The sequence below is a fragment of the Crinia signifera genome, chromosome 3 (assembly GCF_055691185.1).
Source record: "Crinia signifera chromosome 3, ASM5569118v1, whole genome shotgun sequence".
Classification (NCBI taxonomy): domain Eukaryota; kingdom Metazoa; phylum Chordata; class Amphibia; order Anura; family Myobatrachidae; genus Crinia; species Crinia signifera.
Window position 1 is genome coordinate 275452649 of NC_139219.1, and position 19875 is coordinate 275472523.

General features: G+C 41.5%; 1 protein-coding gene across 16 annotated transcripts in view; it reads right to left on the reverse strand.

The window, feature by feature from the left end:
• Positions 1–19875, reverse strand: part of SAP130 (Sin3A associated protein 130) — a 59512-nt gene that overhangs the window by 19662 nt on the left and 19975 nt on the right. For all 16 annotated transcript variants that reach the window (XM_083178095.1, XM_083178091.1, XM_083178092.1 and 13 more), the window contains 4 exons: positions 17386–17500; positions 16551–16675; positions 14565–14689; positions 11923–12070 (listed from right to left, as the gene is read on the reverse strand). In XM_083178095.1, coding sequence (XP_083034221.1) covers positions 11923–12070; positions 14565–14689; positions 16551–16675; positions 17386–17500 — 513 coding nt within the window. The remainder of the gene's footprint in view (positions 1–11922; positions 12071–14564; positions 14690–16550; positions 16676–17385; positions 17501–19875) is intronic.

Sequence of the window (19875 nt, forward strand, 5' to 3'; positions counted from 1 at the left end):
GGGTATAACCTCTATTGTGGATGCCAACATGCATATTAAATGGAGTATTAGACGTAGTGGGAACTTTTTATCTTTGTATCATGGCAGCTAGAAGTTGAATTCGATCGCATCTGTCCTCTGATAGGGAAATCGTATACTCTACTAAACTTATAACTAGCCCCAGGAACTTGTAACTTCTGCTGTGGCACTTGACTTTTTTTCTTGGTTGATTAGCAAACCATAAGTTCATGCAATTGAGATAGACTTTTCTACTGCTTGCTTCACCATCCCTTAGGACTTTCCAGATATTAACAGATTGTCCATATATGGCCATATCACCACTCCCTGCATCCTTATATATGCAACAAGGGACAGTGAAACTTTTGTAAAAATTCTTGGGAATGCTGACAGAGGGAAGGCAGGTGAATTGCAGATGTTGATCCAGAATGTATAACCTTAGAAATTTCCTGTGTTTTTTGTATACCGGAACATAAAAAAAAGGAGTCTTAAATCAATCAAGGACATAAAATCTTGCTCTTTTACTCCCAGCAAAATCCAAAAATAAAATTTCAAAGTTTCCATGAGGAATTTTTTTACTCATGAATTTTTTTCAGAATTCTGAGATATAGAATTGTCCTAGATCCACCTGATGGCTTTTGTACTAGAAACATTCTGAAATAGAACACTTTCCTTCTTTCAAGATCTTGGATAATTTGACATAAGGCCTTGACTTCTTCCTCCATCAATGATATCTTGACCGCATACATTTTCCCTTTACAGGAACGAAGTTGAACTCCAGCCGGTAACCTCCTGACAGAACTGCCAGTGTCCACTTGTCTGGAGTTAAAATTTTCCACCGGGTCATGAATCTTTGTAATCTTCCACTGACGGGGAGAGTTTTGGACATCCTGTAATGGTCATAATCTGCGGTATCCTCTCCTGACGGGTTGACAAAAGGACTGTCTTGCTGTCCCTGAAGAATATCTGCCATATTGCTTTCCTGGCCTGTAACTTCTTGCATCTCTATACGGTTGCTTAGGAGATAGGCTTTCTGTCCTAAGGTAACCGGGCTGATTTACCACACGACATTCTCTGATTCAAAGACTCGAGTTTATTGCCAAACAGTAGTGACCCTTCATAAGGTAAAGAAAGCAAATGATTTTTGGAGCTTAGATCTGCCGACCAAGTCTTCCCTTCTTGCGGAAATGCCTGCAGCCTTAGATTTCGCAGCGTATTCCACCACATCCAAAAATGCTTCACATAAATACTATAGCTTTCATCACTATACTGAGATTTTACTGGATATATTGTCTAGAACAGGGGTAGTCAACTCCAGTCCTCAAGAGTTACTCACAGTTAACGTTTTCCAGGTCTCCTCACAGAATCACAAGCGAAGTAATTAGCTCACCTGTGGATCATTTATAATGTGTCAGTCAGTAATCAGTGCAGCTGTGTACCTACGAGGTGAGCTGGAAAACGTGAAATGTTGGTAGCTCTTGGTTTAGAAATTCTCATCCATATATCATTTGCCATGGCAGATCCCCACAGTTTCAGCACCCTGGAAGAAGATGCCATAGCCAACCCGGCTTTGAGTGATACTGATTATGTAATTTTCTCAGAGAACTCTCCATTTTTCTATCCATTCCATCTTTGAGATGCGCACGTCCTCCAATAAAATAGTCGATTTTTGAGACCACTTCTGACACAACCGCATCAACTTTAGGAACAGTACACCAAACATTAAATGCTTCATCACTTCTAGGAAACATTTAATCAATTCTCTTAAAATTACTGACTTTTATCCATATTCTGCCACTGAGTTGTCATTAACTCTTTAAGGACCTTATGCACGGGGAAAAAACAAAACTATTCTTTCTTAACTTGTCCTCAAATGACGGATCCTGCTGATCAGTTACCTCAGCCTCCTTCTACTCCATAGACATAGTTAAGAAAGCTATCCGCAATATTCAAATTAGAAGAACTATCATCTTCCAGAATTTCACCCAATTCTGAACCGGAGTTCTCTTCTTCATCCATCAACACTGGGAAACCTGAATCATCCTTTAAATCCAAAATAGCTTGGGATCTAGATCTCTTTGACCCCTGTACAGCTTTCAACTCTTCCTTAGTAACAAATGATTTTTTCATCCATTCCATAAGCTGTTGTATCTGACTAGGCTGGATCTCTGCAGCCTTACAATGCTGACAAACAAAATTGGAAAGAGAGAAAAGTAGACTCTTTTTGTGGGGCACTCTTTGTATTCTGTTTCTATTAAAACTTAACTTTTAATGTATTCAAATAAGATAAAGTAGACATACATACACAAACAAACAAACAAACAGACAATCCGAATCTGTGCAGATAAGGATACACTTAGATTTTGCAGTGAGCTTTTAAAATTTAGGCTATGCAAGAATTTAATTAAGAATCAATCTTGTATCTGAACAGGAACTGTATATTTGTTCAGCGCAGCTAATTGCTGTTTTGTGCTTAAATTTGCAGTGAGCTTATAAGAATTGCTGTGCAAATGGCGAGATTCAGTTCTGTGTCAGTACAAAATATATGGTTGTTGTGATAAGTCTAGCAAAGCTATTTGCTGTTTGTGCTAGGGATCGTCTGAAGGTTTTGTTAAATCATTTAACGGGGAAAATTTCCCTCCTTAGACTGCATATTTGATCGTGACTGCTACTGAGCGTTTATAATGATGTGTCAGATTTTTGGAATAATTATTCTGAAAGTGTACTCTATCAGGCAGTGCCTGCTAAGAGTTTCTAATGTCAGAAAAATCCCAAATCACATCAGTATATGCTCCTGGTCTCAAAAGGTCACTTTCCACATATATAATTATAGTAACAGTGAGGGATTACTAATATACCGTGACATTATTACATTCTTGGTTAATGAGACATTGATACAAAATGATTTACTGTACACATAGATTTTGTATATCACACCAAAATGCTCCGTTTCTATTTATCAAAATTCCAATGACCAAAATCTTGCTAAGCAGCAGACCACTAGATAATTAGTTCCTATATCGCAGAGCACCTGGCTCACACCATTGCACAAAGGAAAAAGCAGTCTGGTCAATTGTTATGCCACAAGAGAAGTATAGATCAGCATATAAATAGCCAGCAAGAAGGTTTGCATTGGTTATATAGATTAACGTGATAGATTGTTGCAATCTATTGTATCAGAAAAGGTCACCGTATTAATAGATTGTTGCAATAAGTTGTATCAAAAAGGTCTCAGTATTTAGATTGTTGCAAACAGTTGTAGCCACACAATTAGTAAGTAATCCAGATCTCACAAAAATTACCTTCTAGCGAGTCAGATTGGACCTACTGTTATCTCTGAGTCTTGCATACGTGCATTGGGCTCAGGATGAGAGAGTCCGTCTCTGTGCTATAGGGTCAGGAGAGATAGAGTAATGGCACTTCTGCTGTTGGGGAAACTGCGGGAGAACTGCCCTGTTATGCTGACATTGCAATGCAATAAACCACGCAGTATCTCCAATGAGAGAGTGTCAGAAATATAGATGACAGTTCAAGAGTCAGAAAAATGACAATATTAAATGTGGATAGGATATTTTAAAGTAGCCCACGTGGAACAGGTGCCACCTTCTGCTTTTAGGAAAGTCTTGCTCCTGCAGCGGACTATGGTAATGAGAGAGGATAGGCACAAGTTCACAGTGTGGTGAAAAATAGATTAAAGACACCGCTCTTTTCTTTTGCTGTTAGATAACACCTACTGCCATGATGTTTGTTCAATAGAGCATGGCAGCCTGTGTAAAACAGCAGGGAGAGAGCGGTGGGATACCTGTATACGGACGGGTGCCTGACGTGGAGAGAAGGGAGGGAGATTCTCCGTGCTCAGTGTCGAGTCTCTGTCACAAAATCATGCAGGCTCAGTGTGACACGTCCTTCGCTGTAATACAGGTCTCAGGTAATGCGGCTGTTTGCCTGGCAGTCTAAGGTACACTGTCCCGCCGGAGCCAACGGGCAGTGGGGGGATGACGCGCGTTTCGCCTTCCAACGGCTTGATCACATCAAGTACCGTAAGGAAGATACGGTCTCCTGAAGTAACCCCTAGAGGTGCCTCCCCTGTGAGGTGTCGGGCGGTAATTGGCTGGTCTGTCATGTTGACGTCAGCCTGACATAGACGGAGTTTCACTAAACAGGGAAATCTCTAGTAATGGGCTTCCCTAAGGGGGTGGTCTCGTGGGGTATGCGTACTAGCTCTGTACTGTAATTCTCGAGTGAGGAGGTTTGGATTGAGCCTGAGAATAATAAGTACAAAGTAAACAAGTTATTACTAAATGTAGCGCTACTTGCTAATTGCTAATAGGTGTCATATTTTAAGAAAACAGCCTTCAGTTTACTGGGATAGGTATGGGAGATATACCCTTCTCTTTGTTAATTACATCCCAAAAAATAGATGGATAGATCCTGAGAAATGATATGACGCTGGGTACCTGTTTGAGAGATATAGTGTAAATTATAGATTTACATATGGGTATTTCAGAGTGTAGGATACTGCTTGTTTATTTTCATTATTCTCTTGTGAGATGCACTGCTTTCTACTTAATGCGGTAAATGCATGATGCGCATTTTTATATTTTATTTTTTATTTTGACCAGGGTTTGATGGTTGCTGTAATAGGATGGGTATATTTGGAATAGACAGATTGGGATGAGTATATTTGGAATAAACAGATTGGGGTGAATCTTGTTGTTTAATATATTTTGGGAGATGCTAACTTCAATTCTCCTATTGCTGATATGTTAGTCAGCGCTTGAATGGTTACTGGGGGTGATTGTATTAGGGTGAATATGAACTGCTCAATTAGGCTGTGTGGGGAATCCTAGATAACTTGCTAGTCCCATAGGGTAATATGCTAGGATCATTGTGGTCGACATCCCCTCCAGGCTTGCCAAATTGGCTCTGAAGATTTGGTTTTGGCGAAATGGGAGTGTATGGGCTCTTATGATATTGTCCACAATGTGTGGACCAAGTGTCTATAGAGATAGTGGTGTAACACGTTTAGAGGTTATTAATTTTAGTTTTTTTGATTTTTAGTTTTTTAGTTTGTATTGTTGATAGCCATTGGAGACGGTCTGTGACTCGGTGTTCATACTGTGTTGGAAACGATAGTTTAGTGATGGTGTTGGGTGCCTATGTTGGTGATGATGTTTATTATCTTTGATAGATTTTGTGAGTATCGTTTGGACTAACGTGAATTAAGTGGTATGGATTGGGGTCACCATTTTAATAAAGAAGTGATGTTATGATTTACTTGAAACAGAAGGGAGGGGGGGGAGAGGGGAAAAAGGAGGGAGATGGTGTAATGAGTGATGGTTACAAAGTGAATACCTCAATTATGAGGGTGGTGTTTAATAGTGTAGGAAAATTAAAATGTGGAAAAGATATCTAGTGATAATTGGGTGATTGGGGGATAGATCTGTAGGGGTCATTTGGTAAGGTCACCTGTTCGGGTGACATATTAGTGAAATCGTGCATATGATATCCAGGGAGGTGAGTAGTAATGTAGGTGAGGTAAAGGTGTATTTATAGATTAGATAAGAGTTCTGGTGTTTTGGGTTTTTACGATTTAGATGAAGACACTGTAATTTATATATTCGTTCAGTCCTCCCGGTGCCAGAGCTCCCAGTTCAAAAGTCCAGAGGCTTTCTCGTTTGAGGAGTTCCTGTGTGAGGTCTCCTCCTCTTATTCCGAGATGTATTTTCTCCAAGCCAAATGCTTTGAAGGTACTGGTATTGCCTTTATGCTTGAAATGAAAGTGTTTGGCCACTGTTGTAAGTGGTTTCATCTTCCTGCGGTCTTGTTCGGCATTTCTTATTGATCCCAAAATGCTCCAATATACGTTGTTTTAACATTCTTGACGTCATTCCCACGTATCTTGGACCACAGTCACAGGAGATACAATATATGACTCCTTGGCTCTTGCAGTTAATGTAATCCTTGATTTTTGTTTTATTGCCGTATCGGTCCTCCACTTCTGTTGTTTTGTGCATGTGTTCACATGCTTTACATGTACCGCATGGAAATGATCCAGTAATAGTTGGGGTTCTGGGTTTTGTCCGTGTAAAGTGACTGCTGTTGTATCTGACTAGGCTGGATCTCTGCAGCCTTACAATGCTGACAAACATTAATTCCCTTTTTTTGCTAAATAGACATTATCACATGCTTCACAAATCTTAGACTGGTGCTTTTTCTTGCACGTGCTCTTTATCCCAGATAGTTTAGACACACTACAAGAAAAGAAAAGCCTATCACCAACTATAATAATAAAATAAAAGTTTATAAGCTGTGCCTCTGAGGACTTACCTCTCCAAGGCACATAAAGGCTTTGGGGGAGAAGGGTTGCCATCCGGATCCATATTAGCAGTAGGTAAACTGTACACCTACAGTGCACTTGTCATACATGTAGCAGCTATCTCCAGCGCCATTGTATTGTCCTCTGACCCTTATTAGGGCTGGGTACATGCGCAGACCCGGTTGGGGACCGCCACTGCATCACTTCAGCCCTTTTCCTGGCATCCTCCAGCCTTCCCCCCCGTGTGTGCACTAACTAGGTAGACTCGCCAGCATGCACGCTGACCAGCACCACAATCGGGAGCCAGGCAACGTGATGGAGGAGCAGAAGCCCACAACTACCCGCCTCAGACCTCCGCTCACTTCAAGGAGGCCTTCTTCCCCGGGAGCCACCCCTTCCAGCTGCGCAAAATGAGGTAAGCCTAAAAAAAAAAAACAATACCTAACTGGAGGCAAGAAAAAGACTAGGGAGGAAAGGGGAGGGGAGCATATGTACCCAAGGTGGGTGGGGTTAGGACATAAAATACCGGTCTAAAGCTGAGAGATGGGAGGTTACCCAGAGTATTGGCTGTCATGGAGTGTGAGGAAGAAAACTGGTTTGTGGGGGCCAAAACAAACAAAGCACTTCAGAACAGAACATGAAACATGATATCCCTCTTACTCTCTGGTGTATGCTACCCAAATTAGGAAGGAGGTGTTCGTAGTAGTAGGGTGAGCCTACTTTAATTTATTAGTGTGTACTAGATTTAGGGCCAGATGTATCAAGCTCCAAAAAGTGATCAAGTGGAGAGTGATAAACAACCAATCAGCTCCGGTTATTTGTCAAACCCAGCCTGTAACATGGCAGATAGAGAGTGATAAATAAACCAGCCAATCAGCTCCTATCACTTTTTGAAGCTTGATAGCTTTAGAGCAGACCTGGCCAATCTGTGGCTCTCCAGATGTTGTCAAACTACAAATCCCAACATGCCTTGCCACAGTTTTGCTGTAAGGGAGTGTTAAACCTGTGGCAAGGCATGCTGGGATTTGTAGTTTCACAACATCTGGAGCGCCACAGATTGGCCTGTCCTGCTTTAGTTTGTAGCTATTTTCTTGGCTTCTTTCAACCCTTGTTAGGAATCATTGGCAATAAACATAATATTTTTTTCGCTATGTGGTGCACCGAGTAAAGAGTCTATTAAAATCTAACCTTTATTATTATTATTATTATTGGTTAAAATTATAGCGAAAATATAAAAGACACAAAACATAAATGACATACATATTCGTTAAAAAAGGATATGAATTATCCTTACAACGTGGGATCCCACACTCCTTATTTTCAATTTCCACTTATATTTTAGTATATTTTCTGTCTAGTGAATATCTTGAATTGTTTATGTATATGCGGCGGGCAGTGAACACACCTTATAAATAACCCCGTAAGTGGGGAAAGAGTTAGTATATCTTAAGGTGGGCTATTGCGATCGCAATGCCAATCAATTTTTTAGTTTGCACTTTATCAGAGTGATAGTGCTGGTTATGCCACAATTAATATTCAGGCAATATTTGAACTGTGCTTGTGCCAACGGATGTCGGTAATTGCTCAGTGTGTAGTGTTTCCACGATAGAGAGAGCGTGTTGGTAACTTCTGATTTCACATTTAATCGTGTGCACACAAAATGATCACTGTAAATTAGTCAAGTATCTCAGTAATGATATTAATATTGTCCCTGGAGTGCAACGTATCTAAAATTAAGACACGTTGTCTCACGATGTAGTAGGACTTATATCAGCGTTTTGGGAATATAATTTCAACTGACCAATACTTGTTTTTAAGAAGCGCTAGTAGTCACTCAAAGGTATCACTGATACGCTGTTTCTATATTTCATCAGGTACTAGTGTTAATTACACCTTAGTTTGCAGCGTTAATAGTGCTCATATTCAGAGGTACCAATAATCGCTCAGTGTGTAGTGTTCACACGTATTACTCAAATGAGGCAGGACTGGAAAGCGGTGATATACCGAGTATGCTGTGATCACACGTCGACTGAGTATGTCAGTAGCGGTGTTGATCACTACACATTGACGGGGAGCAGCACTGACAATGTACAATCTGCAGTCCCTGGAGCGCAGCGTGTGTGTTAGTTACACGCTGTCTCACAATTATATAGGACTGTCTGACAGTTATAAATTCAAAATGTGCGCTCTTCAGCCAACCGGCTGTGTGTTGATGCGCTTGCTTAGTAACGTATTTATTCAACTTTGGACAGTGCCACAATGAATAATTAGGCAATGTTGAACAATGCTTGTACTGACAGATATTGGTAATTGCTCAGTGTGTAGTGTTCCCACAGTTAGAAGAGCGTGTTGGTAACTTTTTAATTTCAATTTCACGTTTAATCGTGTACACAATTATATCAGTGATGGTATTAAAGTTATCCCTGGAGTACAATGTGTCTAAATTATAGACACGTTGTCTCACGATGTAACAGGACTTATGTCGGTATTTTTAAAATATAATTTCAATTGACCACTTCTAGTTTTAAGAGGCACTAGTAGCCGCTCAAAGGTATCAGTGATACGCTGTTCCTATATTTCGTCAAATGCTTTGTGTTAATTACACCGCAGTAAACAGCGTGAGCAGTGCACATAATCAGGGGTGCCAATAATCGCTCAGTGTGTGATATTCACACGTATCTCTCAGTGGGGCAAGACTTGAAAGTGATAATACACCAAGTATGCTGCGATCATGTGCCGACTGAATATGTCAATAGTAGCGTTTGATCACTACACATTTAACGGGAAACAGCATTAATAGCGTATACTCTGCAGTCCCTGGAGCGCGGCGTGTATCGTCAGCGAAGCTCATTAGCGAAGCGTACGCCGACCGTACACTTCGTGGGCTATCCCCACTCCCTTACCCCCATTGAAATGTAACATTTTTGATCTGTCTAGCTTAAAATCTGAATAACTATATTACTGAGCGAGCGCACAACGCACAGCCCGTAGGCTGAAGGGCGCACATTTTGAATTTGTAACTGCCAAACAGTCCTGTCTAATTGTGAGACAGCGTGTAACTACTATACACGCCGCGCTCCAGGGACTGCAGAGTATACGCTATTAATGCTGTTTCCCGTTAAATGTGTAGTGATCAAACGCTACTATTGACATATTCAGTCGGCACATGATCGCAGCATACTTGGTGTATTATCACTTTCAAGTCTTGCCCCACTGAGAGATACGTGTGAATATCACACACTGAGCGATTATTGGCACCCCTGATTATGTGCACTGCTCACGCTGTTTACTGTGGTGTAATTAACACAAAGCATTTGACGAAATATAGGAACAGCGTATCACTGATACCTTTGAGCGGCTACTAGTGCCTCTTAAAACTAGAAGTGATCAATTGAAATTATATAATTGAAATTATATTTTAAAAATACCGACATAAGTCCTGTTACATCGTGAGACAACGTGTCTATAATTTAGACACATTGTACTCCAGGGATAACTTTAATACCATCACTGATATAATTGTGTACACAATTAAACGTGAAATTGAAATTAAAAAGTTACCAACACGCTCTTTTAACTGTGGGAACACTACACACTGAGCAATTACCAATATCTGTCAGTACAAGCATTGTTCAACATTGCCTAATTATTCATTGTGGCACTGTCCAAAGTTGAATAAATACGTTACTAAGCAAGCGCATCAACACACAGCCGGTTGGCTGAAGAGCGCACATTTTGAATTTATAACTGTCAGACAGTCCTATATAATTGTGAGACAGCGTGTAACTAATGGAGCCCACACACGCACCGATCCCGGCGTGCGTTGTGGGCTTAATTAGCACACATAGCATCGCATCGTATGCCTTGTGCATACGATGTGCATGCGATGCGATGCTATGCTAGAAAAGGCTAGTACAAAAAGTATGTGCAGCACATACTTTTTGTACTGTACGATGAGGTGCCGTGGGAGAGCGCACCCCATCGTACAGCATCGCACCGCCCGCATCGGTGCGTGTGTGGCCTCCATAACACACACGCTGCGCTCCAGGGACTGCAGATTGTACATTGTCAGTGCTGCTCCCCATCAATGTGTAGTGATCAACACCGCTACTGACATACTCAGTCGACGTGTGATCACAGCATACTCGGTATATCACCGCTTTCCAGTCCTGCCTCATTTGAGTAATACGTGTGAACACTACACACTGAGCGATTATTGGTACCTCTGAATATGAGCACTATTAACGCTGCAAACTAAGGTGTAATTAACACTAGTACCTGATGAAATATAGAAACAGCGTATCAGTGATACCTTTGAGTGACTACTAGCGCTTCTTAAAAACAAGTATTGGTCAGTTGAAATTATATTCCCAAAACGCTGATATAAGTCCTACTACATCGTGAGACAACGTGTCTTAATTTTAGATACGTTGCACTCCAGGGACAATATTAATATCATTACTGAGATACTTGACTAATTTACAGTGATCATTTTGTGTGCACACGATTAAATGTGAAATCAGAAGTTACCAACACGCTCTCTCTATCGTGGAAACACTACACACTGAGCAATTACCGACATCCGTTGGCACAAGCACAGTTCAAATATTGCCTGAATATTAATTGTGGCATAACCAGCACTATCACTCTGATAAAGTGCAAACTAAAAAATTGATTGGCATTGCGATCGCAATAGCCCACCTTAAGATATACCAACTCTTTCCCCACTTACGGGGTTATTTATAAGGTGTGTTCACTGCCCGCCGCATATACATAAACAATTCAAGATATTCACTAGACAGAAAATATACAAAAATATAAGTGGAAATTGAAAATAAGGAGTGTGGGATCCCACGTTGTAAGGATAATTCATATCCTTTTTTAACGAATATGTATGTCATTTATGTTTTGTGTCTTTTATATTTTCGCTATAATTTTAACCAATAATAATAATAAAGGTTAGATTTTAATAGACTCTTTACTCGGTGCACCACATAGCGACATTTCTTTCTGTCCTAAATCATTTATGCAATCATTTGATGTCCAGTGGTGGCACACCCTCACCTATCATAAAGAATTAAATTATTGAGATACCTATTGAGGGGCCTAATCTTTCTGATTCATATTTACCCTTTCCTGTGCGATTACCATCTCCTTCTCTTTTATATAATATTTTTTTCTCTTATCAGTTGCTGCAAAACAGACCGTCTCGTTTCATATTTGTTTCCTATATTAAATTTAAACAATGCTTTACCTGCCTTCCACTAAATAATCCACCTCCATTTCCCTGTACTGCCTCTGGCCTCTTTTGAAAATATATTCTATGGGGCCGTATAGTTTATCTAACTGCTCTTCCGTCTGGCAGTGCTGTGCCGCAATGTTTCATAACTGTGCTACATTCTTAAAGTAACTGCCGTGTTTTTGTGCCACTGATCTGACACCATTTAGCTACACACCATAAGACAAAGCCCATGTTAACACTTTGATCTCAAGAGATACTTCTAAAAAGGAGGTGTTTGTGTCCTGTCTGAGCAGTTTGATCTAAAGATAACAGGGCCTAAACTTGCTAGAACTGTTGGAATAAAGAAAACCAAAAGTTACAGTACCTGTGCCATTGCATGCAGCTGCTGTTTCGGAGCTCCTAATGCAGGATGTGTGGGCAAAGTAATACGTGTTCCAGCATCACGGGCCTGAGCAGGTCTCTGAATACTGATTGTTGCAGGGGGTGGGTGTTGCTGAATTGACAATGTTGGTCTGAGTAAAGAAAACAAATTTCTTATGAATAGCAAAATAAAAAAGGGAGATGTATTAGAGGATAGAAGTGCTATCAGCACACGTTATACGCGCCAATACTGCTATTTATACATGTGTGTTATATGACAGGTGTGCAGGGGCAATGTATGCATGAAGATTAAATGACTGTTCTGACACCTGTAACTATCTATTTTGACAGCTGCAGGTGCCATGCTTATGAACACAGCAGAGACCACTGCCGTCTCTGGGCTGCATGGGAGATCTCACAGTAGTTGTGAGCCATCCATTAGAGAGGATATGGGGGGTGGGTTTAGCAGGGAAATTTTTACCCCTCCCACTCCAGCAGGCGAGATGTTCATATGGAGGTGTCTAGAACCACTTCTGTGTTTTTGACCAGGATACAACAGTAGGTGAGGGCAGAAGTTGTTAGATGCCCCAGTGGTTTTTACTTTACTTAGGTGGAGTCTTTCTTTTATCTCAGCTGGATTGTATTCCCCTTTCAAGTATACTGTACGCGAACCCAGTGCATGATGGGAAAAGTAAAAAAAAAAAACAGAAGTGATTCTAGCCTCAAAAATATATATATATCTATATATATCTATATATATATCTATATATATATCTATATCTATATCTATCTATATCTATATCTATATCTATATATATATATCTATATATATCTATATATCTATATCTATATATATATATACAGTCGGGCAAAAAAGTATTTAGTCAGCCACCAATTGTGCAAGTTCTCCCACTTAAAAAGATGAGAGAGGCCTGTAATTTTCATCATAGGTATACCTCAACTATGAGAGACAAAATGAGGAAAAAAAATCCAGAAAATGACATTGTCTGATTTTTAAAGAATTTATTTGCAAATTATGGTGGAAAATAAGTATTTGGTCAAAAACAAACAAGCAAGATTTCTTGCTCTCACAGACCTGTAACTTCTTCTGTAAGAGGCTCCTCTGTCCTCCACTCGTTACCTGTATTAATGACACCTGTTTGAACTCTTTATCTATATAAAAGACACCTGTCCAACACTTCAAACAGTCACACTCCAAACTCCACTATGGCCAAGAGCAAAGAGCTGTCAAAGGACACCAGAAACAAAATTGTAGACCTGCACCAGGCTGGGAAGACTGAATCTGCAATAGGTAAGCAGCTTGGTGTGAAGAAATCAACTGTGGGAGCAATTATTAGGAAATGGAAGGCATACAAGACCACTGATAATCTCCCTCGATCTGGGGCTCCCCGCAAGATCTCACCCCGTGGGGTCAAAATGATAACAAGAACGGTGATCAAAAATCCCAGAACCACACGGGGGGACCTAGTGAATGACCTGCTGAGAGCTGGGACCAAAGTAACAAAGGCTACCATCAGTAACACACTACGCCGCCAGGGACTCAAATCCTGCAGTGCCAGACGTGTCCCCCTGCTAAAGGCAGTACATGTGCAGGCCCGTCTGAAGTTTGCTAGAGAGCATGTGGATGATCCAGAAGAGGATTGGGAGAATGTCATATGGTCAGATGAAACCAAAATAGAACTTTTTGGTAACAACTCTACTCGTCGTGTTTGGAGGAGAAAGAATGCTGAGTTGCATCCAAAGAACACCATACCTACTGTAAAGCATGGGGGTGGAAACATCATGCTTTGGGGCTGTTTTTCTGCAAAGGGAACAGGACGACTGCTCCGTGTAAAGGAAAGAATGAATGGGGCCATGTATCGTCAGATTTTGAGTGAAAACCTCCTTCCATCAGCAAGGGCATTGAAGATGAAACGTGGCTGGGTCTTTCAGCATGACAACGATCCCAAACACACTGCCCGGGTAACAAAGGAGTGGCTTCGTAAGAAGCATTTCAAGGTCCTGGAGTGGCCGAGCCAGTCTCCAGATCTCAACCCCATAGAAAATCTTTGGAGGGAGTTGAAAGTCCGTGTTGCCCAGCGACAGCCCCAAAACATCACTGCTCTAGAGGAGATCTGCATGGAGGAATGGGCCAAAATACCAGCAACAGTTTGTGAAAACCTTGTGAAGACTTACAGAAAACGTTTGACCTCTGTCATTGCCAACAAAGGGTATATAACAAAGTACTGAGATGAACTTTTGTTATTGACCAAATACTTATTTTCCACCATAATTTGCAAATAAATTCTTTAAAAATCAGACAATGTCATTTTCTGGATTTTTTTTCCTCATTTTGTCTCTCATAGTTGAGGTATACCTATGATGAAAATTACAGGCCTCTCTCATCTTTTTAAGTGGGAGAACTTGCACAATTGGTGGCTGACTAAATACTTTTTTGCCCGACTGTATATATATAGAAAGATATCTATATCTATCTATCTATCTAGTGTTACCCGGTTCATGGTCGGTAAAGAGGTGAAGTTGGAATAGCTATAGCAGTATGATCTGTACATCTCACCCGAAAAATGGCATAACTAAACAGTATATACACACACACAAATGGGCAATATTTTATGTTGCACCTACCTCAGCAATGGTTCTGCAGCATGGGCCGGAGTGGTGGTGATAACTGGGGACTGAGCTCGAGTAGCTGATACTGTGGCTACTACAGCAGGGGTCACTGAAGTTGCTGTGGTTATTGGTGGACGAGACTGAGCAAAACATAATTTAATAAAATGTGAGAATTTGAAAGCCATATATGGTCATACAATGGTATTAGAAAGAAAAATACAGTAACCGTGCATGGATTGGTTAAACTTCTATACGCAACATTCTGTAGATTTATGTTAGGTCATTACAGTCTCGTTCTCAGCACAAGCTGTGAAACCAGGCCATTAACAGCGGAGTAACAATGATTTGGATAAAGTAGGAATGGATTGATCCATTCCGACAAGCATTATGAAGTTCAGATAATGCAAAAGAATATTGGATTTAGGTACTTGTGTATTATCACGGCGCCCGATTTCATCTAAATTGCATACGATATCGCATCCGATTAATCGGCCGATTCGATCTGCGATGTGATTTTGCGTCTGATTTTTTTCCCGATTTTCGGCCATTTCCTGCCGATTTGCATGTTATTCCATCCTTGCACACCCCCAGGTACTATGCGATGGTATGCGATGTGATTTTCGGGAAAATGCCAGATTGTACAATTAAATATCGCATAGCATTGCATGCCAGCAAGTGGCATGCAATGCGCAATGTTAAATGCACCCCCACTGTTAACGCCACCCCCACTATCAACGGCAAGCGTGGCGAGCGCAGCGAGCCCGCGAGGGGCGGCGGTACGCGTCCTTCGACCTTTTCATACCCCACTATCCACGTCGGCATGGAGTTGATTTTAGATAGTGTGGCGAGCGCAGCGAGCCCCGCAGATTACTTTACATGTATTCCGCGTCCGCTCGCCACGCTTCGGGCTCGGTAGCTCGCCACACTATCTAAAATCAACTCCACGCCCACGTGGATAGTGGGGGGTATGAAAAGGTCGAAAGGAAGCATACCGCGGGCACGCTGCGCTCGCCACGCTTCGGGTTGGCGTTGATAGTGGGGGTGGCGTTGACAATGGGGATGCATTTAACATTGTAAGCACCCATCAGGGTGATTGTACAATTACAAATCGAATCGCTTCACATGCATCACATGCCACTATATTGCATGCGATGCACTACGATGGAAATCGGGGGTGTGCAATGATGGAACAGCATGCAAATCGGCCGGAAAGTGAAAAATCGGTCGAAAATCGGCCGCAAAATCGCATCCAATTTTTGCATGTGATTTGCGGCCAATTTCGTGGGCGCTGTGATAATACACAAGTACCTGGATTTAAAGTAATCTAAAGTATAAGTCAAGCCAAGCTCTGCCCGTTCCTGAACAAAGTTCTCTTGCGGTGCAAAACCTCCTGCACAAGAAATGGTTAAAACAATTAGAGAACTAAACACATTCAACAATATGCAAAAAAAATAAAAATTTCCTACGGTAAATTGTGACAAACTTGTTTACTGTGCATCAAAATATCCTACTTATCTGTGCCACACTTATCAGAAATACTGTATAAGCACTTCATTTCGCGATAATGACAAAATCGTCAATTTCGCGAGCTGAAAATTTTGCGATTATCTACTGTACCTGCTACTGTACCTGATGTAAATAGAACCCCCGTAGGGGGGGGGAGGATATTTTGCGCGGCTTTAATTTTCGCGATTATGGAAGCCGCGCGAAAATAAGTGCTTTTACAGTACACTATTTGCAAGATTGAGGAAAAAAGTATACAAAGCATGTCTGATACAAGCGATCCTCGCCTCATACTTAACCTGCAACTTTGTACCAACTCATTTGCAACACAAAACCTAGCACACCATTTATGAGTAAAGACTAAAATTTGAGGTAAAAGTAACAAAAGATTGATGGAAACATACGTAGCATGGGAATTGTGCAAGGCATGTCCCACCATATGGCGCAAAAGGGGTAAGCGTTTGAGAACACATCTGTATGTCCCGGAGAACGACTTACCTGGATAGGCTGGTGGATGATGTGCTGAGCTGACTGTGCTGCAGCACCAGAGGTCAACTGAGCAGAGGCTGGTCTTAGAACAGTGGTCACTTTGGAGCTGGACATAACAGCAGCAGCTGCAGCTCCTAATAACACAACAGAAGGCTTAGTGAGGGGAGTCCGTGCAAAACACTATATATGCTAACATTGATGCAAACTTTGTACTAAACCGAAGCAATCAAACTATTTTACTTAGTGCAAGTCAGACAATGAAAACAAGTTTTTGATTATTTGCATATGGACAGCACAATAATTTTATCCATATAAAAGGTTAGCATATAAGCTCCTAATAAAAAGGTACACATGGTGAGATATGCACTATTCTTCTATTCCATTTTGCTTATAGAAGCAAATGCAAATCAAAATCGAATAGAAAACGGAATGGGCATTGAATGATTTTTCTACATTTGATACTGATTCAATACTGATGTGCGCTCCCATTGTAGTGTAAATCGAATAGAAAAACAGGCAAGACAACATATTACAGATCTGTACAACAGTCAAAATCGAATGGGAACACTGTAACCAACCCAGTTTCAGACAGAATAGAAAGAGATCTCACTCTCTGTGCGCACCTTTAGACCTATGGTGTGTACACACAGTGAGATTCCTTTGCTATTAGACTAAAAGTACAGGTTTGTTTCAACAGCCTATAAAAACAACAGCATGCCTCCAAAATGTCAAACCATTCAAGGTTTTATTTCAGTTCCTTTAATTTAGCCTAATATATGATATTTAATGGCAGAACGACTACTGATCTGTAAATAACAATTGCTATCAATCAAATGTATATTACCTCTTGGGAGATGAGAAGCGCCAATGTGCAGAGGGGGGCCAGGAGCACCGCTACGAATGATGGACATCTGAACGTTAGTGGCAGCCATGATATGATGGAGGCTGTTAGGGTGTCCCTAAAGGAAACCAAAAATAAAGTGATTTCATGAAGAAAAGTTAAGAACATTGGAATAAGCGGGGACGGTGAATAGGATGGCGCTTACCACTATCCTGCTAACTAATAAAATAATGCAGATTATACAAGCCTGCATGGTGGCACAGTATCTGGCAATGCTGCCACACAGCACTCGGGTCACTATTTCAATTATCTCTGTGTATGTGCACAGATGTCAGAGTGCGCTGGTTTCCTCCCACCCTCCAAACAAAACACATTTGTAGGTTACATAGTTAGTGAGGTTGAAAAAAATAAAATAAAAGACGTTTGCCCATCGAGTTCAACCTATATTAAAAATACATTTGGAATTTTGCCTAGTTAGGTTTAGCCGAAATAGAACAGGATATGGTCGAATAGTCGACCATAAGATGGTTGACAGTCATTAAGTCAACACTGTTGGGTCAACATACAGGAAGGCAGTATTTCATGCCCTACCATCCACTAGGGCATGGTGAGAGAATTAAATAGTGTGTCCAGTGCATTGGTACACTTAGAATTGTGTCCATGTCGACATTCGGGTCAATAAACCCATGTTAACCTTTTGATTGCCGACATAACCCATGTCGACCTAATGCATGTGTCGACCTAGACCCCTGTCGACCAACTTAAGGTCGACCAAACAATCCCATTTCAATATAAATTAAGTAGTCCATTGGTATTACTGACCGCTCCCACTAATGCAGATTACCCTAGGTCAGGCATGTCCAAAGTCAGGCCCGGGGGCCAATTGCGGCCCGTGCTGTCATTTCAAGCGGCCCGCAGCCTCCAGCTGGAAGCGGGCAGAGCATCAGATGTGGGAAGCACAGCACAGGACACTAAAGGTGGGGCCCCGGTGAGCGCACCTTTACCTTGCTGTCTGCTGCAGTGAGGAGGTGCTGGCCGAAACAGTCAGATGTGTTTGGCATCCTACCCCTGCTGCTGCAATCGTATATCCCCCTACTCCACAATCACAGTGACAGCAGTGTTTGGGGAGGGGAGCAGCAAGGGGGAAGCTTGCTCCCGTAACATGCAGAACGGAGGAGGGCAGCAGCGGGAGCCCAAGCATCTCCTGTCCTTGCAGTGCCTGCTTTGCCTCTCCTTCCTCTGGCTCACACAAGGGGCTGGGAAACATACAGAGAAGGGAGGGGGCAGAGTGGGGGACATGCAGTGAAGGAGGGTCAGGCTGGGGGACATACAGAGAATGGAGGCAGTGATGGCCATTCAGAGAAGGGGGAGCAGGGGCAGGCTGGGGGACATACAGTGAAGGAGGGTCAGGCTTGGGGACATACAATGAATGGAGGCACTGATGACATTAAGAGAAGGGGGGCAGGCTGGGGGACAGAGTGAATGGGTGCAGAGTGGGGAACATACAGTGAAGGAGGGGCAGGCTGGGGGACAGAGTGGGGGAAATACAGTGAAGAGGCAGAGTGGGGGACCATTCTGATGTGATTAATGATTAAAAGAATGTCAGGCTGAATGGTTGGCCCCCACACATTTACACTTCACCAAATCTGGCCCTCATCGCAAAAAGTTTGGACACCCCTGCCCTAGGTTAAATGGCTGCTGGTAATATGGACACGTGCGAGCATGTGGTAAAGAATTTAGGTTATAAGCTGCAATGTGGGAGGAAGTAAAATATTCACTGTAAATTGCTGCGTAATACTGTAGGTGAGAAAATTAAAGTAATACCAGCTTCCCAATGAACTAGAATTAAACACATCCTGAAACAGACAAATATACTCATGTGTGGAACTATTATGTACTCTTTTATTAAGTGACATGGGCCAGGTGTGTGATTATACACATGCGCCCAGGTACGGACAAACCACCCGCAACACACTAACCCTGGGTGCGATTAGCTGGAGCAAAGATGAGCCTAGCAATATCTATATGGAAGCTCTGTTGTTAACCCTTTGAGTGCCAACATCTGTGAGGGATGTGCAAAATATCCACCTCACTCATATTGGTTATAGAAATTCACATAAAAAATTATGTAAGAAAAAGATGTCCTATATATAAAAAAGGTAAACATTACAGGTCATTAGGATGACTAAAAAGGTTTGCTTTACAATTGTCACACCTATTTTGACAAAATCACTTGGCACTCAAAGGGTTAAAGATACTTAAAATCTTTATCGAAGCTTGTTGCAATTTCAAATGTACATCCATTCGAATTGTCCAGAGCGGATTTTTGTTTTAGAATATAACCAGCAATAATTTGCCTGGTAGCTAGGACTGCTTTTATTAAGGTTATATTCTGTGGTAAAAATACTGATAAAACAATTGGGCCACGTAAACCTGCTTTTTGAATGTCAATAAAATGCATGAAAAGAAAGGCCTAGAAAATAAACCAAAGCT